A 26,406-nucleotide genomic window follows, 5' to 3' on the forward strand; every position below is an offset into this window, starting at 1 on the left:
AGAGAGGATTCTGACCTGCACCTCCTTGAACCCCTACTCCAGGGAACAAGCCAGGGATCCCTGCACCTGTCAGGAAGTAAGGATCAACCATGTAATGCACACATAAAAGTACAGATTACAGCAGGCTTTCATTCTAGTATGAAATTTGTATGCTTGAATTAGGGGTTAATATTAGAGATGAGCAAGCACCAAAATGCTCGGGTGCTCGTTACTCGGGACGAAATTTTCGCGATGCTCGAGGGTTTGTTTCGAGTAACGAACCCCATTGAAGTCAATGGGCGACCCGAGCATTTTTGTATATCGCCGATGCTCGCTAAGGTTTTCATTTGTGAAAATCGGGGCAATTCAAGAAAGTGATGGGAACGACACAGCAACGGATAGGGCAGGCGAGGGGCTACGTGTTGGGCTGCATCTCAAGTTCACAGGTCCCACTATTAAGCCACAATAGCGGCAAGAGTGGGCCCCCCCCCTCCCAACAATTGTTACTTCTGAAAAGCCCTCATTAGCAATGCATACCTTAGCTAAGCACCACACTACCTCCAACAAAGCACAATCACTGCCTGCATGACACTCCGCTGCCACTTCTCCTGGGTTACATGCTGACCAACCCCCCCCCCCCTCCGCACGACCCAGTGTCCACAGCGCACACCAAACTGTCCCTGCCCAGCCTTCAGCTGCCCTCATGTCACGCCACCCTCATGTCTATTTATAAGTGCGTCTGCCATGAGGAGGAACCGCAGGCACACACTGCAGAGGGTTGGCATGGCTAGGCAGCGACCCTCTTTAAAAGGGGCGGGGCGATAGCCCACAATGCTGTACAGAAGCAATGAGAAATCCAATCCTGTGCCACCTCCATCTGGAGCTGCACACGTGGGCATAGCAATGGGGAACCTATGTGCCACACACTATTCATTCTGTCAAGGTGTCTGCATGCCCCAGTCAGACCGCGGTGTTTTATAAATAGTCACAGGCAGGTACAACTCCGCAATGGGAATTCCGTGTGCACCCACAGCATGGGTGGCTCCCTGGAACCCACCGGCGGTACATAAATGTATCCCATTGCATTGCCCATCATAGCTGAGGTAATGTCGTGCTTAATGCAGGTGGGCTTCGGCCCACACTGCATGCCCCAGTCAGACTGGGGTTCTTTAGAAGTGGACACATGCAGTTACAACTCCGTGTGGACCGACAGCATGGGTGGGTGCCAGGAAGCCACCGGCGGTACATAAATATATCCCATTGCAGTGCCCAACACAGCTGATGTAACGTCAGCTTTAATGCAGGTGGGCTAAAAATTAATTTGATTACACTGTAGGCGAGGGCCCGCAAAAATTGGTGTACCAACAGTACTAATGTACCTGAGAAAAATTGGCCATGCCCAACCAAGAGGGCAGGTGAAACCCATTAATCGCTTTGGTTAATGTGGCTTAATTGGTAACTAGGCCTGGAGGCAGCCCAGTTAAAATAAAAATTGGTTGAGGTGAAAGTTTCAACGCTTTAATGAGCATTGAAACGTATAAAAATTGTTTAGAAAAATGATATGACTGAGCCTTGTGGGCCTAAGAAAAATTGCCCGTTCGGCGTGATTATGTGAGGTTTCAGGAGGAGGAGCAGGAGGAGGAGGAGGAATATTATACACAGATTGATGAAGCTAAAAGGTCCACGTTTTTGATGGTGATAGAGAACAATGCTTCCATCCGCGGGTGCAGCCTACGTATTGTTTAGGTATCGCTGCTGTCCGCTGGTGGAGAAGAGAAGTCTGGGGAAATCCAGGCTTTGTTCATCTTGATGAGTGTAAGCCTGTCGGCACTGTCGGTTGACAGGCGGGTACGCTTATCTGTGATGATTCCCCCAGCCGCACTAAACACCCTCTCTGACAAGACGCTAGCCGCAGGACAAGCAAGCATCTCCAGGGCATACAGCGCGAGTTCAGGCCACGTGTCTAGCTTCGACACCCAGTAGTTGTAGGGGGCAGAGGCGTCATGGAGGACGGTCGTGCGATTGGCTACGTACTCCCTCACTATCCTTTTACAGTGCTCCCGCTGACTCAGCCTTGACTGGGGAGCGGTGACACAGTCTTGCTGGGGAGCCATAAAGCTGTCAAGGGCCTTAGAGAGTGTTCCCCTGCCTGTGCTGTACATGCTGCCTGATCTCTGCGCCTCCCCTGCTACCTGGCCCTCGGAAGTGCGCCTTCGGCCACTAGCGCTGTCGGATGGGAATTTTACCATCAGTTTGTCCACCAGGGTCCTGTGGTATAGCATCACTCTCGAACCTCTTTCCTCTTCGGGTATGAGAGTGGAAAGGTTCTCCTTATAGCGTGGGTCGAGCAGTGTGTACACCCAGTAATCCGTAGTGGCCAGAATGCGTGTAATGCGAGGGTCACGAGAAAGGCATCCTAACATGAAGTCAGCCATGTGTGCCAGGGTACCTGTACGCAACACATGGCTGTCCTCACTAGGAAGATCACTTTCAGGATCCTCCTCCTCCTCCTCAGGCCATACACGCTGAAAGGATGACAGGCAAGCAGCATGTGTACCCTCAGCAGTGAGCCAAGCTGTCTCTTCCCCCTCCTCCTCATCCTCCTCATGCTCCTCCTCCTCCTCCTCAACGCGCTGAGATATAGACAGGAGGGTGCTCTGACTATCCAGCGACATACTGTCTTCCCCCGGCTCTGTTTCCGAGCGCAAAGCGTCTGCCTTTATGCTTTGCAGGGAACTTCTCAAGAGGCATAGCAGAGGAATGGTGATGCTAATGATTGCAGCATCGCCGCTCACCATCTGGGTAGACTCCTCAAAGTTTCCAAGGACCTGGCAGATGTCTGCCAACCAGGCCCACTCTTCTGTAAAGAATTGAGGAGGCTGACTCCCACTGCGCCGCCCATGTTGGAGTTGGTATTCCACAATAGCTCTACGCTGCTCATAGAGCCTGGCCAACATGTGGAGCGTAGAGTTCCACCGTGTGGGCACGTCGCACAGCAGTCGGTGCACTGGCAGATGAAACTGACGTCTGTGCGGGACTTGCGGAAATGTGCGCAGAGCCGGCGCACCTTTCCGAGCAGGTCTGACAAGCGTGGGTAGCTTTTCAGAAAGCGCTGAACCACCAAATTAAAGACGTGGGCCAGGCATGGCACGTGCGTGAGGCTGCCGAGCTGCAGAGCCGCCACCAGGTTACGGCCGTTGTCACACACGACCATGCCCGGTTGGAGGCTCAGCGGCGCAAGCCAGCGGTCGGTCTGCTCTGTCAGACCCTGCAGCAGTTCGTGGGCCGTGTGCCTCTTATCTCCTAAGCTGAGTAGTTTCAGCACGGCCTGCTGATGCTTGCCCACCGCTGTGCTGCCACGCCGCGCGACACCGACTGCTGGCGACGTGCTGCTGCTAACACATCTTGATTGCGAGACAGAGGTTGCGTTGGAGGAGGAGGAGGAGGAGGGTGCTTTAGTGGAGGAAGCATACACCGCCGCAGATACCACCACCGAGCTGGGGCCCGCAATTCTGGGGGTGGGTAGGACGTGAGCGGTCCCAGGCTCTGACTCTGTCCCAGCCTCCACTAAATTCACCCAATGTGCCGTCAGGGAGATATAGTGGCCCTGCCCGCCTGTGCTTGTCCACGTGTCCGTTGTTAAGTGGACCTTGGCAGTAACCGCGTTGGTGAGGGCGCGTACAATGTTGCGGGAGACGTGGTCGTGCAGGGCTGGGACAGCACATCGGGAAAAGTAGTGGCGACTGGGAACTGAGTAGCGCGGGGCCACCGCCGCCATCATACTTTTGAAAGACTCCGTTTCCACAACCTTATATGGCAGCATCTCCAGGCTGATAAATTTGGCTATGTGCACGTTTAACGCTTGAGCGTGCGGGTGCGTGGCAGCGTACTTGCGCTTGCGCTCCAACACTTGCGCTAGCGACGGCTGGACGGTGCGCTGACAGACATTGGTGGATGGGGCCGAGGTCCCGCCAAGATCAGCCGAGGAGCCACCACCACCAGCCTCACCACCACCAGCATGCGCAGACATATGATGGCCAAGCACCCCACAAGGTGGGACGAAGGCCGTTCACCGCCTCCGGTTTTCACCGCTGCCTCTCCCCCTGTGCCCCAACCTGCCACTGAGATCCAACCCCCCTCTCAGGGCACAGGCACTACCTATTGCGGGACCATTTATACAGGTCTGTAGAGCAATGATTGGGAATTTGAAACGAAGCCAGAATCTATACACAAACAGATGTTTCGGGGTGTTTGCCCCTCATTAGTGTGCAGTAGGAGAGATGTTACCCCTCCCGTTCCACATCACAGGCCTTTCACTAGCCAGACCAGGATCCTACTGCACACTCATGAGGGGCAAACACCCCGAAACAGCTGTCTTTGTATGGATTCTGGCTTGGTTATAAATTCCCAATCATTGCTCTATAGACCTGTATAAAGGGTCAAGCATTGATTTGAAGGAATGCTGTGATCCAATAGGTGGCGCTGCAGAGGAATTGTTCCATCTTCCTTATTTGAAAACAGCCTTGTGATGGAATCCCAGAACAGAACCCAATGGAACCATTCTCTGTCCTTGAAACAGACACCAAAGTGGTTTCACAAGGTTTCCATTTGTTTCCATTTCATAGTTGACTATGCTATTCTGTACACCAAGTAAAACTGGAATGAAGGGGATTGAAAGGGATCTCCCCCGAAAATACATTTATCACCCATTCAAAGGATAGGCAATAAATGTATGATCACTGGGAGTTCAACCACTGAGACCCCTAGTGATCACAAGAGTAGAGCTCCACAAGTTCCCCAAATGAATGACAAGGTGGTTCCCACGCATGGCCACCACTCCATTTACTTCTATGGAACTGATAGAGTTAGCTGAGTGCTATCTTTGCTATCTCAAGAGATAGTGAATAGGATGATTGTCATACATGTGCACCACTGTTCCATTCTTTTGGGGGTCTTGGGCACCTTTATTCTCATTACAACTTGGGGGTCCTGTGGATAGGTTATAAATATATGTAATGGGAACCTCTTTAAGAACAATATAGGCTGAATGAATGTGAAGACAATGACATTATTACCTGGTCCTTTTCCTGGTTTAGCACCTGGTTGGACACCACCTGAATATAGAAATATGAATGACAGATTTACTGTAGTTCATGCTGGAATAAAGCTAAATCGAGTTAACTTCATACAGAAGTCAACTCTCTGTCTTCTGCCTGGTATCAGTATTATTAGGCAATGGAAACAGATACATAAGAGACACAAACTACAGTACCTGGTCATCCAAGAAAGAGCCAGAGGTCTAGGAAATATTACATATCCCTGACAAGATAGCTGCTACTAAGTCATTCAGGAGAACAGAACTTGACGTACGAAGAACAGATCAGTATTTTTCTCCATAGTGTAACTTTTAATCCTTTACCTGGTAGCAGCCCACCACCAATACCACCAGCACCGCCAACACCGCCGCCAACTCCACCAATACCACCACCGCCAACACCGCCACCAACTCCACCAATGCCGCCAACTCCACCAATGCCTCCAACTCCACCAATGCCGCCAACCCCACCTAGCAGTAAAAAGCATTATTCAAGGATTACACTACATTTTAGCCTCACTTTACTTGTAGTTGGTAATAGTGCAAAAAAGATAGAACAATTATATATGATTGCGAAGATTACATCATTTTATACCCTGCCGATAAAGACGCATTTTTGATTTGAAAAACTTTTAGGAAAAACGTATGTTCAGTCCTCATCCAATTGGAGTATGTCGTATTTAGTGGAATAGGATATAAATCACACTTAAAAGGGTTGACCAGTTTTCTACACGGCTCTGCGTGATCTTACACATTCACTCTGAAATCAGTGGGTGTTTAAAGTGAGTGTCTTTAATATGAAGGTTCGTCTATGATGCATCAATACTTATGTTGTCTATTAGTTAACTTGTCGATTCCTTGACAAACAAAGACGGCCGTGGTGCTTCTCTGAGTACCTGATGCACACTGTGTATTAGTATGCATCATTAGTCTAAGACACTACATGCTGCTTTGATCAGTGCTGCCCATGTGAGCAGCTCTGGCCCGTCAGAGCAGCATGTAGTGTCTTAGAATTTAGTCATTGTCCGGCCTGCCTTATTCGAAAAGGGAGTTTTTGTGATGAGACAAGACCTTTAATGCTTCAATATGCCTTATATTGTTTAAAAAATTAAAAGTCATCTTCTTGGAAGATTCTAAGAAGATTTTTTAGCATTAATTTTAATCTAGAACTGGCCGAATAGTTCATCCTAATTTACTGATTGATTTTAAAGTGAGGACCAAAAGTTTTCAATGTTGAGTTACCAGATTGTTTTCCTGCAGAAGTAGTAAAGCGTTGACATCACCAACACTAGGGACATGTGATCGCTGCAGCCATTCACCAGCTTGCCTGTGATTGGCTTAAATGGTCCTATGTCTCTATATCAGGAAGTCATCACTGGTGGTGCAGGAAGTGGAGAGCAATAGGGGACTAGCATCCTTTGAACAGGAGCAGTAGAAGGATCGGGTGAGCGTGGCTTCTTTTTATGTTGAAGCATCCTGATGAACAGCTTTGCCAAAAACATTTTGTGTTCCGATAACCTCTTTAAGGGTCTCGACAAGCACTATTAGCTTTTGTACACTACCGTTCAAAAGTTTGGGGTCACATTGAAATGTCCTTATTTTTGAAGGAAAAGCACTGTACTTTTCAATGAAGATAACTTTAAACTAGTCCTAACTTTAAACAAATGCACTCTATACATTGCTAATGTGGTAAATGACTATTCTAGCTGCAAATGCCTGTTTTTTTGTGCAAAATCTACAAAGGTGAATAGAGGCCCATTTCCCGCAACTATCACTCCAGTGTTCTAATGGTACAATGTGTTTGCTCATTGGCTCAGAAGGCTAATTGATGATTAGAAAACCCTTGTGCAATCATGTTCACACATCTGAAAACAGTCTAGCTCGTTACAGAAGCTACAAAACTGACCTTCCTGTGAGCAGATTGAGTTTCTGGAGCATCACATTTGTGGGGTCAATTAAACGCTCAAAATGGCCAGAAAAAGAGAACTTTCATCTAAAACTCGACAGTCTATTCTTGTTCTTAGAAATGAAGGCTATTCCATGCGAGAAATTGCTAAGAAATTGAAGATTTCCTACAACGGTGTGTACTACTCCCTTCAGAGGACAGCACAAACAGTCTCTAACCAGAGTAGAAAAAGAAGTGGGAGGCCGCGTTGCACAACTAAGCAAGAAGATAAGCACATTAGAGTCTCTAGTTTGCGAAACAGACGCCTCACAGGTACCCAACTGGCATCTTCATTAAATAGTACCCGCAAAACACCAGTGTCAACATCTACAGTGAAGAGGCGGCTGCGGGATTTTGGGCTTCAGGGCAGAGTGGCAAAGAAAAAGCCATATCTGAGACTGGCCAATAAAAGAAAAAGATTAAGATGGGCAAAAGAACACAGACATTGGACAGAGGAAGACTGGAAAAAAGTGTTGTGGACGGATGAATCCAAGTTTGAGGTGTTTGGATCACAAAGAAGAACGTTTGTGAGACGCAGAACAAATGAAAAGATGCTGGAAGAATGCCTGACGCCATCTGTTAAGCATGGTGGAGGTAATGTGATGGTCTGGGGTTGCTTTGGTGCTGGTAAGGTGGGAGATTTGTACAGGGTAAAAGGGATTCTGAATAAGGAAGGCTATCACTCCATTTTGCAACGCCATGCCATACCCAGTGGACAGCGCTTGATTGGAACCAATTTCATCCTACAACAGGACAATGACCCTAAACACACCTCCAAATTGTGCAAGAACTATTTACAGCAGAAGCAGGCAGCTGGTATTCTATCGGTAATGGAGTGGCCAGTGCAGTCACCAGATCTGAACCCCATTGAGCTGTTGTGGGAGCAGCTTGACCGTATGGTACGCCAGAAGTGCCCATCCAACCAATCCAACTTGTGGGAGATGCTTCTAGAAGCGTGGGGTGCAATTTCACAAGCTTACCTCAACAAATTAACAGCTAGAATGTCAAAGGTGTGCAATGCTGTAATTGCTGCAAAAGGAGGATTCTTTGACGAAAGCAAAGTTTGATGTAAAAACAATGTTATTTCAAATACAAATCATTATTTCTAACCTTGTCAATGTATTGACTCTATTTTCTATTCATTTCACAACGCATGGTGGTGAATAAGTGTGACTTTTCATGGAAAACACAAAATTGTTTGGGTGACCCCAAACTTTTGAACGGTAGTGTTTGTCTCACACAATACGGGATTGGTAATATACCATCTTAGCCATAGCATGGTAGATTGGAGAAAGACAAAATATATGAACTAAGGCATAGTGGTGGAGCTAGTGCAACTGTTATTGCTATTCCAAGTATATGGTCAATAGGGTAGCACCAGCGGGGAACTTGTATCTGCAAGCCAAGCCAGAACAGCAGCAGATTAGTGGGCTGCCAGGAACTGCCGGAGAGCATTGTCTGCATCCAATGACGTACAGGGGGAGTGTCAACCCCCTGTCAGTCTTGTCTCCACCAGGACTTCCTGGTGGCATCAAGATACAATAATACCCAATAGGGTATTTTTAAATGGGGCAAGCAAAAACATTTTATCAGTCTTCTCCCTACCACACGAACCTATCCCTGGTCCTCTAGTAGATTGCCAAACTCTAGAAAAAGTAGATGTCATACTAAAAAAAATGTAAATCATTGCACTTGCTGTGTTTATTGGGACTATGCAAAAGAAACTGTTGCTATAGTTCTTGTAATTGTGGCAATTAATATTTGAGAAGCCCTTGGAATAAGTCATAAGTGGAGTCTGAATTCCATCCGCAACTTGTAATGTGGAATTCTTTATCAGTAGACATTTGTAGTCCTCACAAGAAGTGCAATGTGCTGCTCTCACCCAATCACTGCAGTATGTTTAGAGTAATGAGCTCCAATGAATGCAAGATAAAGAGTCAGGAAGCCAGCAGCAGCCAACTCAAACAAACCACAATGGTAAGGGCTGATGTCAACGTGAACTGACTAACCATTTCCAATGTTATTTTTATTAATGTACTGGATAAACATGCATTTTCATTTTCTGGTGTATCCGGTTGTTTTATTAAGGTTTATCAGATTAAGTCTAAGAATCTCAGGATTATTTGGTGGTTGTGTAATCTGTAAGAATACACGGGAGTCTCCTAAACAATTGGCGAAAAAAAATGATTATAATGTAGCCATGTCTCCTAATATTAAATAGGTCAGAATTCCGTGGAAGTGTTACATCACTTTGTAAATGCTTAACCGCTCTGGTTGGATTTAGTTTAATCATGGACTATAAAAATGACCTGAGGGATATTAAAGTGCTCGTATAGAGCCATGTAATAATGACGTACCACTGCCTTCTAATGTAAAATGACACAGGAAAACATATTAATGATTCATAAGCCCACCCAATAGTGCCATACAGATAAAATTATATGGATGAGAACATTTTAAAGGGGTTGTTCAGGAAATGGAAAAAGCACCATACCTGTTAAAGGGTGGCGTGTGGTATTATAGATCTGTCCCACTGACATGAGTGAGGCTAAGTGGTAATACAACACACAACCTGTGGACAGGTGTGGTGCTGTTTTTGAAAGCAGTCATGTTTTTCTTTTGACAAAGGTCACATTGCCCGAAATGTTGCTGTGATGTCTTCTGCTATGGGAGAATAAATTGGCGCATTGAGTCTTTTGCACCCTTATATGCTGCCACTGTACTTTTTTTCTTGGACTATTTGTGGGATACAAGATTCATGCCCCTGAGTGGCTCTTGCATGCTATTAGGCCCACCTGGGTTGGGTTTACAAGAGTGCTGCTGGTAAATCCTCTTTTTCTCATATTTTTCTAATCCTGGACAACCCTTTTAAAAGCTCTTCATGAATAACTATACTTCTACATGGGATGACTGTTTATATAGAGTAATAGGGCCCCTTGTACCCCTTTTACAGTGAGAGAGCCCCCAGTGCCCCAAAAATAGATTCCCCAGTGCCCATATAGAATAATAGAGCCCTTCATGCTCATTTACAATAATAGAGCCCCCCTGTGCCCCCAAAGAGATAGTCCCTCTGTGCTCATATAGAATAATAGAGTGCATTCAAGAGTGTGACAGCCATCCCAATGATATCGCTCCTGTTGATTTACACAGGAGAGATAATCGCTCACTGCATAGAGGTGTAACATGGTGGAGATGTCTTCCAGTTGCCCACCTTTATTGAGAGTAAATAGGCAGTCATTCATAGATAAATGACTGCTTGTTTAAACAAGCCAATAGTGAGGGGCGTAGTTAAAGACACATGGTCCGGGTGCAAAAGTTCGGCCTGGGCCCCCCCTATCGTCCCCTTCACAGCTATTTTCCGTGGCTACTGTCCATTGTCTGCCCCCAAAAATGTATACATCATATAAAATCAAACAGCTCAGCTCTTATAACCTCTCCACAATGCAGTCACCATATCAGTTCTACACAATGATAGTGATAACAGTGCCGTTACCTCCAGTGATCACAAGTGACATCTTCTCTCACTGGAGTCGCCCATTTTCACTTTTTTCTCTATACGGCCCAGACCACCATGAAGATTTCTTAAAGCTATATCTTGTCTCTGTATACTCTACCCATCCTGTTGTTACCTCCACTGACCCTCACAGTGCCTGCTATAGAATAAGTGCCCCTCTTGTGATCCACAAAGTTACACTGCTCGCATGCAGTAATAATTCCCCCACAATGATCACCACAAGAAAAAGTGCCTCCTTTGCCCACGACCACATTGTAAGAACAGCGCTTCATGTGCCACATAGTAATAATTCCCCTCTGTGTTAACCAAAAAGTAATATTGCCCACTTTGTGCCCCAGAAAGTAATACAAGTCCTTTGTGCCCCTTAAAGGAGTTGTCTGAATAATTATTTTTATAAATTCCTGCTCCCCATATATAAAAAATAATAACCATATACTCATCACTCCCCATTCCCTGTAGCTCCAGCGTTGCAGCTCCATTTTCTCCATCAGGACTGTGTTGACAGGCTGCAGTCAGCTTGTTTATGGGATGTCACAGGCTGCTGCAGCCAATCACAGATTTTAGAACTAGAACGCTGGGATCTGTGTAACTTTGAAAACAGCCTTGAAGTTAACAGACCCTTCCATGCCCTTTTAAAGTAATAGAGCCCCGCATGCCCCTCTAAATAGAGCTCCTTGTGCCCCTTTTACAGTGAGAGAGCCCCCAGTGCCCCAAAAATAGATTCCCCCATGCCAATATAGAATAATAGAGCCCTCCATGACAATTTACATTAATAGAGCCCTCCATGCCAATTTACAATAATAGAGCCCCCGTGTGCCCCTAAAGAGAGAGACCCTATGTGGCCCTATAGAATAATACAGCCCCCTGTGCCCTTCTCCCCTCCAAAAAAAATCTTAATGTCCCACCCCCTTACTAAGCCCCTTGTTCAGCAGAGCAGGAAGATTGCAGGAACAGCTAGTTAGACAGCAGCGGTGAACTCATGCCACTCATGCTGGCTATCTGGCTTTTGCTTAGTTATGCGAATAGACCTTAGAACAGTTTCTGCCTATGTTTACTATATGCCCTATGAGATCTGACATCAAGACATGGGGAAGAGGCATTCTACATTCTAACCGCATAAACTAAGCGACAGGCAGCATGCGTGCTGTGAGTGCATTGCTTCTGTCTGTGTAATAGGCTGCTATGGCAAACCTACTGGTGCACCAGACAGGGTCACAGGGGGATGCAGCAATGTAAGTGAGAGGAGTCTCTGGGCCCCCCTAGCTTAGGAGCCGGGTTGCAACTGCGACCTCTATTGCTATACCACTGCTGATAGTCACTTGGTTTTCAGGTGAACAAGTGAGCATTGACAATACGTATATTATTATTTGTATAGCTCTGGTGATGCATCTTTTGTTATTAGCTTGTAAGTAAAAGCCGGGATTGAAAACAGTAGAACCAGTAGAGCTCTGTTTTGGGTCGAGAAGTCTACTTAGGGCACTAGGAATTGGCATTGGCATTGGGAGAGCACAGCAATGAAGTCAATATAAATTATACCCCAGAAAGCCAAAAGTATGGTAATATAAAAGAAAATACAAAACGAGTTGTCTACATTTGGGCAGCAATAGTCAATAAGTAAATCAGTGCAGTGAAAAAGTTTTGGTTGATCTTTCCTTCTGGGAAGAGGGATCTCTTATTCTGATGTGGCATTCCGTGGCCAAATGTGACGTTGGGCACTCAGAAGTAGTGTTCAGATCATGGCATCAATACCACATGTATCTTTATTTATAGTTGAATATGTATATTGATTCCAAATAAGATTAACTCAGTATGATTCGACCCATGGTCATTCGCACTGGACCTAAACAACCATTGTGTAACTTGAATATATTGTACACTTTGTGAAACAGAAGCCAGTATTCCTAGTAGTTGGGTAATAAAGGCTTCAAACATTCTCCAGTAGGTTTATAAAGAGCATGCTTTCACTCACCAATACCGCTGACACCAGTCGCACCTCCATAACCTGATACAAAAGAAAGACAATAGTAAAATATTAGCCATTATGAGACATCTTTATGATCATACTGATACAAGTCTAAAATTCCTAATATATTTGTCACAATCAGAGTTTTTCTTTTTATGATAGAAACCTACAACCCTCTGGATAGACATGAAATGATAACATTTTGGGTGCCTACAATGGCAACTAGGGAGAGGAGTTTAAAGGGGCTGTGCCAAGATTAATAGTTATCCCTAACCATTGTCCCATTGAAATGAATTGAGCAACAGCACATATGCTTCATTAATTTGGGGCATTCAAAACCCCTGATCACATATTAGTTGAGATCCCAGCAGTCAGACCCTCACTGGTGTGCTGAGTTGTATGCAAATTCCTGGCGTATTGTTGTGAGCTGTGTTCAGTCCTGCTGTGTTTCGTTTGTCATCTAGGTCTAGGTAGGTTCCTAGGTTTCATTGTGGGGCCGTCCTTGTCAGAACAATTGCCCCACATGCAGGCAGGTTTCAATTGGATGTTGTCTCATTAAAATAAGGACCTGCAACACAATGAAGACCCTTAAAGTGGGCTCGCAGGCTTAAGTATCTTGGCCAAAATATGAACCAATACCTTGCCTCATAACTATTTACATCTGTTTATGCGTGCGGAAATGTTTGGTCGTGTTTTGGGCGTTTATCACTCAGTGTGTTCTGTCTGTCCGTGAGTTATGTCTGCTGTTTCCGAGTTCCGCCAGAGTTTCACCAGTTCGTGAGTGTGAATGACATAACATAGGATCTATTAGAGATAGATAGGGTTCCTTGCTTTTTAACTGATATTTATAAAAGGTATGTTTAATGGCCAAATAGACAGCTCTTTTTTCTGTGACAAGTAATATACTGTCTCCACACTCTGGTTCTGGGACAGAATTTTTTCCTAACACTGGTTGCGTGAATGTGGAAAATTCTAAGCTCTGTACTTGAAAAATAGGCCCCAATAAGTATAAAGCTTAGTAGAATAGGTGGACATTTACATAGTATGGCATATACAACAAAACCTAAACAATTTTAATTTGCAATTAAACATTATCAGCATATCGTTAAAATGTCAGATGAGATTTATCCTCTGTCTTTTAATGCATACAATAATGGCACAATGCATATTATACATAAGCAATGACACAAATTCTTATTGTTATGTAACCATTTATGGCATATGGCAGTCAGTTAAACTAACCTGGTTTTGGTGGCTTGCCTCCAGCACCTAGTCCACCAGCTCCAGGTCCATATCCCCCAGCTCCAGGTCCATATCCACCAGCTCCAGCTCCACCAGCTCCAGGCCCATATCCACCAGCTCCAGGTCCATATCCACCAGCACCTAGTCCGCCAGCTCCAGGTCCATATCCACCAGCTCCAGCTCCACCAGCTCCAGGTCCATATCCACCGGCCCCTAAGCTACCAGCTCCAATTCCGCCAACACCTATTATAAAATGTTTATATTAGATCCATAACCTGGAAACAACTGATATTTCAGTGGTTTGTAACTCTGCTCTATGTACTTTATAAAGAATATTTCAACAAAGAATACCAAGGGATACAAACCATTTTTAAATTAAAGTGACATAAAATAAAAATTGGAAACGGCATTGGACTCAAATTGAAAACAGGTGACTGCACCGCCCCTGAGGGATTAATTTGGAGATTAATGCAGGGAATTCAAAGCTCTGTACTGGAATAATGAGCTCCAATAGCTCTAAAGATCAGTAGGATGTTGATCAGCACAGACTTTTGCACCTGAACACAATATTGTATCAATAGGTGGTCATTCACATAGTATGGCATATACAACGAAACCTAAACAATTTAACACTGTAGTTCTTAAAATGGTTATCATGTCATTCCAAACCTGTGATTTTTCTCAGCAAGAGAAACCAAGTAATCCAAACCTATTAACATTATCAACACACATAAAGCAAAGGCACAATGCCTATTATACATAAGCAATTACACAAATGCTTATCATTATGCAACCATTTATGGCATATGGCAGTCAATATATCTAACCTGGTTTTGGTGGCTTGCCTCCAGCACCTACTCCACCAGCTCCAGGTCCATATCCACCAGCTCCAGGTCCATATCCACCAGCTCCAGGTCCATATCCACCAGCACCTAGTCCACCAGCTCCAGGTCCATATCCACCAGCTCCACCAGCTCCAGGTCCATATCCACCAGCTCCAGGTCCATATCCACCAGCCCCTAAGCTACCAGCTCCAACTCCACCAACACCTATTATAAAATGTTTGTATTAGATGCATAACCTGGAAACTACTGATTTTTCAGTGGTTTGCGATACTTTTCTATGTGTTTTATAAAGTATGTTTCAGCAAAGAATACCAAGGGCTACAAACCATTTTTACATGAAGATTGAGTTATAAAATAGAAATAGGAAATGCCATGGAACCCAAATTGAAAACAGGTGACTGCAGTGCCCCTGAGAGATTAATTCATCAAGAAAGAAAATGCAATGGTAATTACATATTAATGCATTATTATTTTAAGTTCATGTAATTGTGTTTGACTTGGCTTTCTATGTGGAACATGTTAATACAGCATTCTCTAGTTTCCTGCATTGGGGAATACAAGAACGTATCAATACTGTAAAACAAATTAAACTTCTGCACTCACATTGTGCTTTTATGAAAACTGTTCTCAATCTCTCTACCCCGTTACTGACCAGAGGGCTGTATAACTTTGTGAGCAGAATACATTTCATAACTTTGCTATGTGCCAGTAATATACAAAATATCTATGTAATACATTGGGGTTTATTTGATTACTCAAAAGTACAGTAAGGGCAAAAATGTTAAAAAAGGCTCCATGTAAAAACATGACTTTTAGAAAACCCAACTCCACCTTTAAAAGGGATATTCTTGGCACTGTGTTCCCAAGACGTGTGGCTGTATTCCCATGAAACTTGAGGGGCTTGGGCTGCATTAGTGACCTTCTGGAGGGAAATTAATAAACCTGATTTTTACTTCCATTGACTTTAGAGGGAGTCGGAATCAACCATCCCGATTCACTAAGGTTTTCGTGAAATCAGCCCAATACTGTCAAGAACTGATTATTTATTCACCTAATCACTCATCACTAGATATCACTAGTATATGACATAAAAGTCTGGTAAATCTCTGGTACACCCACACATATTCCCAGAATGGGTTCACCAACCCGTCTCACTACCATATGCACAAGAGGGCAGAAGTATGGAAACAACTGAGCGGTATATGATCTGTGTGACAGTAACTCCCAAAGAAATTAATGGCATCTTCAGAAACAGCATAGCACAACCTGCTTAGCTTTATCTATACTCACAGCCACCCCAGCTGCCTAGATGGGAATACTGCTTTAACTAGTAAAGATAGTGTTTTTTGTATAAGGGACTCACCCTAAAGGATTAATGGTGCCATACAGGTGGAATGGAAAAAAAAAACCTAAAATTGCACCAAATTTTGGCGCAGCATTAATGAGTATGCTCAATGAATACTTGCTGAATAGCTGATGCCTTGCTATAAGAAAAACAATTTTTTGCTCCATAGTTGGGCACATAGAGTGAAAGGAAGGCTAAACGAGCTGTTTGCTGAGCTGCAGAGAAGAAAAAAGGTACCAGACAGAGGTAAAAGGAAGCTGCTGCCTGAAGAACTGACCAGCACGGCTAGAGGATGAAGAGGGAAAAGGAGACTAGTGCCCCCAAATCCCAGACAATACTGTGGGATTGCTGGAGTCGATAGAAACAGCCAAACTGTAAGTGAGACCGGCTTCTGAACAGGCACTGGAACTGTAACTGTGCAGACAATAGTGAGTCAGCAATAATTAGCCAGCTGCTGTAGAATTTAGGAACTGCACTGAGGGTAAAACAGCTACTCCAGAAAAGCTATAATTTGTATCTCTAAGATATTGTACTGATACTAGTAAAGTGTTACAAAAATAGTTTAGAAGGTGTAACTATATTATAGTTGGTAGCGCACTGATTAAAGAATCTAAAGGACAGTTTAATTGCTTTTTCATTATCATTCCACTGTTCACTTTTATTCTTGTTTTCTTAAGTAAATTTTGTGCCTTGTATTGTGTCTGCTAAATCGTATCTTGAATTCTGCATCCCTCCTGGATGCATCCACCAACAATATTTTCAGCAGTTGGACCCGCAGGGATCAGTAAGTGATGGTATAACCTTTAACTAACTTTGCTTATTAACTCAGTAAATTAAATTTTAAGTACATTTTATATCAATGTCATATTATTAACCTTTTTTGCTAAATATATAAAAAAAACTGTTTCTACCTCAATCAGTCAGAAAACTTGTTGACTCCTAATAGTGGATCTTATTAGTGATAGTATTGGTCATGGGCAGAGCATAGAAGCCTTGTATAGGACACATACATAAATGCCTTGTTACATATCAGCTACTTTACTGACATGCTGGATATATAACCTCTGTCTAGCAGCTTTTTCAGCGGTGTGCTGATTTTTCATGTGGTTTGTAATGCAGCAGTAATTAGCAGACAGCATAATCATTAGCAATTCTTGCTACACAATCATAGTAGGAAGCAATTTTATGTTCTTTCTAAGATGGAAATGGGGCCCTTTTGCCTATAAAGCCAATGTGCATCTTCACATATTATATTGCTCTACCACATATAACAGATTGGATTTAGGAAAAGGATATGATTAAATACATTCAAGGGACATTTTGCTGCCATGAATATTTCAGTTTATACCAAAAAAGGTTGTACAGAGCAATTCTATGGAGTCAGTTCCAAAATCAGTAATGAGAACATTCTGCGGAAATGTAATGCATGTCTGCACATTCTGCTTTTCACAAATGGCTTTTTATCATACTCTATAAAAGAGGCACTGATTACTTCTTTCTTTAACTCTATAGGGGTACAACATACTTAGGACTATGGTGCAATATGGTAACGGCGCTGTGTAATGTCAGCGATCAAGGGGAGTTTTCCATTAAACAGTACAGCTCTAGATGATGATATCATTGCAGTATCTGGCCAAAATCTCGTGCATGCTTAACAGAGTGTTCTGTAAAAGAATGCTGTGCCTGGAAATGGAGAAGCAAAAAAAAATCCTCTTCACAGCAGTTCCTATTTAATATAATGCATTGAAGACTAATGACACCCCAGTTTTAGTGTGGGTAACATGTATAGGAGGTTGAGTCCAATATTCAGAGGATGTCACAGCTGCATCCTTATGGTGGAAAGCCTGTTCCTGTATGACATCAGTAGGGTTTCATCCTATCCGTTTTCTATCTCAAATTTCCATGTTATAATGTATTAAAATTAGAAACTGCAACATCAGAAATATGTGACCAAATCATCATTTTACCTGGCTTGGGGGGTTTTCCTCCAGGATATAGCCCTAGATAAAATAAAATAGTTTTGATGTTAGGCATATCACTATATTGGATTATCATGACATCACATGAGCCAGAGGTGTTGCTATAGGGGTGCAGAGGTAGCAGACTCACCTGGGCACTAGTGTCTGAGGGCACCCAAAGAGTCCTCTATTACTTGAGAAGACTCAAGTATTATAAATAGCATATGGTACATGCCCTAGATGTGTAGAGTTTTGCAATGCGACCTTTCTGACTTGAGCTTTTCACTTTTCAATAGCGCTTACCAGGGGCATAACTATAGAGGGTGCAGGGGATGCGGTTGCACCCGGGCCCAAGAGCCTTAGGGGGCCCATAAGGCCTCTCTTCTCCATATAGGGAGCCCAGTACTTTGAATAAAGCATTATAGTTGGGGGCCCTGTTACAGATTTTGCATTGGAGCCCAGAAGCTTCAAGTTATGTCTCTGTGCAGCATGGTTTAGGTATGGGTACGGGTACAGATAGAGATAGAGGGGGGGCCCAGCTCACGCTTTGCATCAGGGCCCCTGAGCCTGTAGTTACGCCCCTGGCGCTTACATTAGGTAAGCATGCTTTTTACTAGGTGTAATTTCATTCCAGGGATTGTCCAGTTATAAATTATTGATGGCTTGTCTGCAGGATTGGCCATCAATAGTAGATAAGTGGGGTTCCGCTTTCTGGGATCGCCAGTGATCACGTGTTCACCATACCAATACATTCATGCGTTGAGCTGTTATCTGTAGGGAGCAGACAGCTCCATTCCCACTGTAGTGGCCAGGCTTGATATTACAGAGCATTAACCTCAATGGCAAGTTTGCTTATAATACCACGTTGCCTGGCCACTGCAGTGAGAAGGAGCTGTCTGCTTCCTGTTGAAATGAGAGCAGGAATTCACCAGCTAAGGTAACAGCTGATTAATGGAGATTCCACGGAAAAGTTTCCCCCCCGGTCAACTGTTTATTCTGTATTCTGTGGATAGGTCATCAATAGTTTACAACTGGACAACCCCTTTAATGATCCGGGACTGATGAGAGTTGTTCTGACCATACACTTATAGTAAGACAACCGATCATCTGAGAATATACAGAAGAAGATAAGAGAAGATAAGAAGTTACCTCTGGCAGAGCTTTTTCTACTGGGAAAAGAAAGTATTAGGCATGTTGAACTCCAATTCTGATTGCAAATGTGCATACAAACATCATGGAGACTGCAAATATGAAGGTTTCTGGCCATGTACAATCACTGTGCTACATTACCCTACAAAGAGTGAAGTAAATACTGGCTAACTAGTTTGCATAAAGACTTTTGATACCTTTTATCTGTAGCCCTTGTAAGGCTTCCCTTACACAGGCATTTGCAAAAATGCTACATTTTGAACGCCGCATTTACTGTGGTTTCAGCAGCATCATCATGTGTTATTGACAATGCTTTAGCTGGGTTTTCAGCATAGCTTGAATGACTGTGATTGGTTCATCGAGCGCTGGCTCTGATTGGCTGAGGCCAGCACTCGAGAACCAATCAAAGCAATCTCTTGCTGGAGGGAGGGATTTCAATCCCCATTACCAGCAAGAGATGCTCTGTTGGAGCTGACAATGCACGGGAAGCCTGTAGCAGCACCAGAGAACAGGGTAAGGGACCCTGACAGAGCCTGCTAGGTGATTATTCACGTAGTGTAGCTAGGGCGTTTAGCGCTGTCAACTCTGCCAATTCATTTCAATTGGCGATGCACAGCATTTAAAAATGTTGAAACACCCAAAAATAGAAGATGCACCGCTCGAAAATTCCGGCGCTAAAAAGCACCTTGATCAAGCAGCTGTTTGTGCCTGTGTTAGCGGTCCCATTGAAAACAATGGAAGTGTTGTACCGCAATTAGCGCGGACCTGAAAGCCTTAGTCTAGGAATAAATGTTGTACTTTGTTGGAACAGCTGTATTCCTGCAACTAACAGTGCAACCTCGCTTTTGGGTTGTCCTTGATCTGACTGTGGGCCATAGCTTATAAACTACAATGTAGAATAACTGAAGGCTTTAGGTTTGTCACTGTTGTCTGTAATGTACTTCTTACCTAATATATGCAGCAATAGAAGTGAATCGTGACTCTATTTTACGGCTGTTTGATTTTCTAATAAAGCAAGTCAACAATATGATAGTCAATAATGTAATAAAAAAGGCTTTTTTATTCCAAACTGTTTCACATAGCAGTAATTGAAAGCTGGTGAATTTGGAAGGTGACCAAATGCACCTGTTTTCATCGGCTTCTATGTTAATCCTTTTGGAATAAAAGAGCCTTTTTTATCACATTGGTGAGTGGCACATCATTTACTACTTTTCTTGTTGTATTGTATAAAAACTGTAATTTTTTGTTGAGCACCACGATGTTACACAAAGTCCTTGAATTGTCTCAAGTGGCTATCCTAAGTGGCGATGCTGACCATGCTGTATTCAAAGCTACGAGTATCTGATTTTCTAACTGCATTAACACTAGTTTGTAATGCTATAAAGAAATCAATAGATTATACTGACCTGCTCCTCCTACACCTCCAGGTCCTACACCTCCAGGTCGTAAACCTCCAGGGCCTACACCTCCAGGTCCTACACCACCAGGTCCTACACCAGCTCCTCCTTTATAAAGAAACCCAGAATAGTTGCAGTCAGAATCGTATAGAAGTTTAGACATTGGAGGAATAAATTCCACCAGTACCTCCCCAGTAAGAGGGCAGAGTATGGCATAAAACTGTAGAAACTGTGTGAGAGTACATCAGGGTATACAAATAAGTACAGGATTTACAAAGGGAAGGACATCAAATTGTGCACCCAGAATACCCCCTTCCTTGGAGTTACAGGAATAGTTGTATGGGAATTGGTGCGCCCACTGCTGGACCAGGGTCCTTTATCTAGATAATTTTTGCACCAGTGTTCCCCTATTCCATAGCCTCCCTTCCTGAAAAACTTTAGCATTATAGCAATATAAAGTAAGCCTATGGTAAAAGTTAATTATTACCTAATTTGTGGTGCATAATTATTAGAGATGTTTTTCAGCTTGTAAGACAGATAATTATTAGAGATGAGCGAGTATACTCGCTAAGGCACATTACTTGAGCGAGTAGTGCCTTAGCTGAGTATCTCCCCGCTCGTCTCTAAGGATTCGGGGGCCGGCGGCGGGCGGGGAGCGGTGGGGGAGAGCGGGGAGGAACGGAGGAGAGCTCTCTCTCTTCCTCTCTCCCCCCGCTCCCCGTCACAACTCACCTGTCACCCGCGCCGGCCCCCGAATCTTTAGAGACGAGCGGGGAGATACTCAGCTAAGGCACTACTCACTCGAGTAATATGCCTTAGCGAGTATACTCGCTCATCTCTAATAATTATCTGTCTTACAAGCTGAAAAACACAAAGTTTGAAAATTGCTAATTTTTAGAAATTTCAGTAAACTTTAATTTTTTTCTTATCCATGTGCCGTCCTGTGTAATTTCCCTGTGGGCTACCAGCAAACAATTATTTTTCAGTCCAAATAAAAGAAGGAATCAAGTGATAAACAAGGATTTTCTTGTTCGTTTACAGGGTCTTTTAACTCAATATTTTGCAATGTTCGAGAGCAAATGTTTGCAATAACATTTGTTCAGCCGATCATCACCATGTGAAAAATGGCCTCATCCTATAATTAAAGTCAGAAGCATACGCCCCATACTGTACCCCAGTAGAGAAACCAAGGTTCAGTTTGGCAACAATTTACACATTTTGGTAAGCTTATACACAGTGTAGTGATTCAACTCACAAATCCAAGCCCCAAATGTGTGTAGATGATACATTCACTTAACATTAAATGAATGTGTAATCAAAATCTACTTCTTACCAGGATATGACCCTGCACCTCCACCTGGTAAATACTGGCCACCAGCTACTCCTCCAGCAGGAACGCCTGTGAGCAGAAAAAACAGAAAGTCGTTATATACCTAAATATTTAGTTACATTTTAGTTACGAATGATACATTTAGGATACATTTAATATTAACAAATACATAAAAACATATTCAATGAAAGCAAGAAAAGCTGTAAGTTGGACCAGTTAGTCTATCAAACAGGGTCAGTGGTAATAGCTGGTTTAAGAGCACAACTGGTAACAGAGCGGTTCAGTCCACAACCAAGTGGTGCTGACCTATAGTATTAGACACAATGGTATGGACGTGTTGGATGCTGTGTCAATACTGGAATGCAAGGTCTGTAGTGTTCCAGCAAGTGCCAATGCGCTCAGCTTACAGTATCAATGAGAATTCCATGGGTGGGAAACAGAGGACACATAATAATGCCCTATATTTTATAGATGGGCAACCAATAAGAAAACCTAAAAAACCTCTTTAAAGGGCCACTGTGATGTTTTGTTTTATTCATTCATTAAAGGGGTTGTCCCGAGGCAGCAAGTGGGTCTGTACACTTCTGCATGGCCATAATAATGCACTTTGTAATGTACATTGTGCATTAATTATGAGCCATGCAGAAGTTATAAAAAGTTTTATACTTACCTGTTCCGTTGCTGGCGTCCTCGTCTCCATGGTGCCGACTAATTTTCGCCCTCCGATGGCCAAATTAGCCGCGCTTGCGCAGTCCGGGTCTTCTGCAGTCTTCTATGGGGCTCCGTGTAGCTCCGTGTAGCTCCGCCCCGTCACGTGCCGATTCCAGCCAATCAGGAGGCTGGAATCGGCAATGGACCGCACAGAAGAGCTGCGGTCCACGGAGGAAGAGGCCATCTTCAGCGGTGAGTAGAGAAGTCACCGGAGCGCGGGGATTCAGGTAAGCGCTCCGGTGAGCTTTCTTTACCTCCCTGCATCGGGGTTGTCTCGCGCCGAACGGGGGGGGGGTTGAAAAAAAAAAAAACCCGTTTCGGCGCGGGACAACCCCTTTAAGCAGCTACACCCCAAATATATATGTTAGTGGGCTAGTGTTACCTTGGTTAGTTATTTCTTTCTGCCTGAAACTCCTGGCCTCTTTTTCCTCACATGGTCATGTGATCTCAGTTCTGACCAGCTCAAATCGACTTGGGATTATGGATTCATTTTCTAGTCAATTTGTCAGTCTGTATGATACTGTTACATAGACCTACCACTGAAATTATGTTGATGGGCACACAGACATTCCAGTCACATTTTTATCCAAACTGGAAGTTCACCAAAACTCCTAAAACTAGTGTATAACACAGTTGAAGAGCCATAAAAGCCCTGTATAACACAGTCAAGGAGCCATAAAAGCCCAGTATAACACTTGCAGTGTTATACACCAGTGTACAGGACTAGTGTCGAACAAACTGAACCAGTAGAACCCCATTTGGGTAAAACTTTGCTTACAGTTCTTTTGGGTTCGATCTGAAACAAGGTCCTACTGGTTTGGTTCACTCAACAGTACTATTAGGGCACATAGAAGTTGTAGAATGTAGCCCCCATTTTGGACTCCCTCCACGTGCCAGAATGGAAAGATGCTCTCTAAGAGAGGTTCCCATTCTTTTTGACCGAGCATCCATGGATTACAAATGAATGGTAGTCAAGTCATGTAATGCACATTATGTAGCTGGCTGCTGGAAATGTTTGGCTGGCCATGGCTTTTTCTAGCAATAGAGATGATCATCCTTTGTGAGAGAAGATAGAGAGACAATCTGCTAATCACCACACTAACTTCTTTTTGAAAAAACGGGTTATCATCATGTGACAAGTTCTGTAAACCCTAATCAAACAAGTAGAATTAAATGCAATACAGATGGTACAGTAAGGCATATGTCCCTTGGTATGATTCTTGAATTTTTAAAATAATTAATAATATATATTAAGACATGTATCTAGTTTTTTTTTCAAAATTTTAAGACCAGGTGCACTACTAGAACTGTGCTGATATTTGTATCTCAGTGTTGGAGTTAATTCCCCTTGTGTACTAATCCAAGGAGATATAAAGCAAAAGGGGCATTACCATTGGAGTAACATATTCAAGATAAGATTTACAGACACACAGTAGAGTAAGGACAGTAAAAAGAGCGAGAAGAGTAGGATCTGTGTATACTTATACCTAGGTGAGTAACTGGGTGATTCTGCCACATCGCTCCAGAATGGCTTTCTATGTCTCCAAAGACAGCAAGAACAGCTTTGGAGCACAAACTGCTACTCTAACCACTGACATACAATAAAGACCTAGTACTAGGAAGGAAACATGGCTGGAGCAACCGTGAATTGCTGTCTCGAGATTTGAGGTTGTACAGTATGACCGTGAACAAGAAATAGAGTTTGGATGGAGATGCTGCCAACAAGGTGGACACTTCACCCAAATGTGTGGGAGTGAGAAATTGTAGGAATGAACCATAAAAACCAGGTACACGGCACAACTTCCAATGAAGATACTCTCGGCAATATTCTTTGCTGGTGTTTTGCAAAATAAGGTTATCTATCTCCATCCACCTGGCAAGAGTATCTCAAGTCGAAGGTTGCATCATGTACTAGGTTTTTATAGTTCCTTCATTCAATGTGGGCCAACATCTGGTTTATTGCTTGGAGAAAGATGCATTTTATTGGGTGTGTTCTTTGTATAACCATAAAAATTTACTGCTTCTGCTCATATAGAGTATAGATGATCTGTCAATAACAGAAGTCTAATGTCTTCCAATATTCTGGCAGTGTCCAATTCCCCAATCTCTTAAAGCCTTGTTCACATCTGCTTCAGACACTGAGTTTGGCGGCTCCAGTGCAGATCCGTCCACAAATCCCAGATAAAATTGAGCAGCATGCTCCTATGCTATTTTGTCCGTGAAAATAATGAAGGATGGGCAAAAAGGTAGCCAGATCGACCCCATTATAGTCAATGGGTTTGTCCAACACCTTGTGATTCCATCATAGGACGGATCGGGCTTTGTGTTTTTCTATTCCTATGGTGGAACAGAAGAATGGAACTCATAATGCAGATGTGAATGGAACCTTATTCTTTAGACTGTTTTTAACCACGCAGTGGTTGCTTGGAGTTCTTTTTTCTCCAGATGTCTTTACAACATAGCAGATCTCCAAGGGAGTAATGTTAACATAGCATGACTGGCGTTTACATTATATATATGAGGATTAATGGAGCGATTCCTGCAGTTCGCTGCCCAGTGGATGGGATTTGCACAGATACGATCCATATGTTTTTACGAGCAAGTTAATATAGTAAAGGGCACCATAATGTTGTAGTAAGTGTTCATTCGATTGATTTGTATGTTTTTTAAACAAGTCCGGAATAAGACAGACAGTCTTCGCAAGTCATGATGCAATGTCAAAGCCTCGCAGGTTATCACAGTTGTAAAATGATGGATACCAAGTGTTATACATCACACATATCATCCATTGCTGTGACATATACGATAGGGCCTGTGCAATGTCTCATGTAGCACACATAACCGAGGCATATCATCTTTTTGTTCTCTGCATCTCTTTGATATTGTGGGATGCACTGAACCTTACTTTTCCTGAAAATAAACACATTCCTTTGGTGTGCACATAGACGATCAGTGATTAGTGGCTTTGTAAATCCAGCTTTGTCATGACCCTTGAGTATGAATGATTATGGATACAATTTCCTAACATTTGCAGGATTTTGGACCATATTCCAGACTTATTATTGCATAATCTTATATGGAACCATTTCAACTATAATGCAAACCCTTGATGGATTTATAGAGTCGTATCTGTCATGTCGATGATAAGGGAATGCATTTGGCTATGTGAACCTCCTGGCAGTGAAATGGTTAGTGCAGGAATGTCTGGCAGGTTGCACTGCAATGACGGGGTTAAAACAAATAACCACAACTCCACATGAGAGGTGTGTATTTGATTACTGAAACCCCGGAGGAATTAAGAATTCCAGAATTGTTGATCTCAGCGTGAGAGGAATTTGGAGCGCTCAGTATCTGATACACCAGCGCCAGATCTCAGTGTAAGACTGCCGGCCGTGGGGGAGCACTGCGACAATACTGGCTCAGGGGCAATTTAGTAAACAAATTGCAGTAGGGGGGCCATATAAGTGGTGTTCTATTGAAAGGCTGGCAATGACTCAGAGAGCGGCAGCTTTTGGGCTCATCATTATTTATAGTTTTACTTAAGAGGGTATTTCAGGTTCTACATGCTTTTCGAGTTTTCACTCATACATTGGATGGGTGCAAACTGATGGATTGGTGAGGGTCCAACTGCTGGGACCTACACCAATTTTGAGAATGCGGGGGTCCCAGTTGCCCCACTTCCATTCACTGGAGGAATGCAGCTTCTATCGGATCCAACCTGAGCATATTTGTGTTTAATAGAGTGCTCTATTCATTTCAATGGGGCTGACAGAAACATCCAAGTGCTATGCTCAGCTATTTCCACCAACGCCACTGAAATGAGTGGAGCCCTACCACACATGTGAGCTCCATGCTTCATTGAATGCAACCATGTTCAGGTTGGATTGTGTAAGAGCTATGGGTCTCCTGTAAAATGAAGTGGAGCAAATAGGA

General features: G+C 43.5%; 1 protein-coding gene across 31 annotated transcripts in view; it reads right to left on the reverse strand.

Annotated features, from left to right (window-relative positions):
- Window positions 1-26,406, reverse strand: part of ELN (elastin) — a 107,963-nt gene that overhangs the window by 58,911 nt on the left and 22,646 nt on the right. For 28 of the 31 annotated variants that reach the window (XM_066599737.1, XM_066599747.1, XM_066599739.1 and 25 more), the window contains exons 2-10: window positions 21,766-21,831; window positions 20,442-20,540; window positions 17,896-17,928; window positions 14,566-14,787; window positions 13,739-13,981; window positions 12,503-12,535; window positions 5,399-5,545; window positions 5,055-5,093; window positions 16-66 (exon numbers count right to left, since the gene is read on the reverse strand). In XM_066599737.1, coding sequence (XP_066455834.1) covers window positions 16-66; window positions 5,055-5,093; window positions 5,399-5,545; window positions 12,503-12,535; window positions 13,739-13,981; window positions 14,566-14,787; window positions 17,896-17,928; window positions 20,442-20,540; window positions 21,766-21,831 — 933 coding nt within the window. The remainder of the gene's footprint in view (window positions 1-15; window positions 67-5,054; window positions 5,094-5,398; window positions 5,546-12,502; window positions 12,536-13,738; window positions 13,982-14,565; window positions 14,788-17,895; window positions 17,929-20,441; window positions 20,541-21,765; window positions 21,832-26,406) is intronic. The other 3 variants (XM_066599749.1, XM_066599752.1, XM_066599758.1) reach the window with 3 other exon arrangements.

This window comes from Eleutherodactylus coqui, chromosome 4 (assembly GCF_035609145.1).
Source record: "Eleutherodactylus coqui strain aEleCoq1 chromosome 4, aEleCoq1.hap1, whole genome shotgun sequence".
Classification (NCBI taxonomy): domain Eukaryota; kingdom Metazoa; phylum Chordata; class Amphibia; order Anura; family Eleutherodactylidae; genus Eleutherodactylus; species Eleutherodactylus coqui.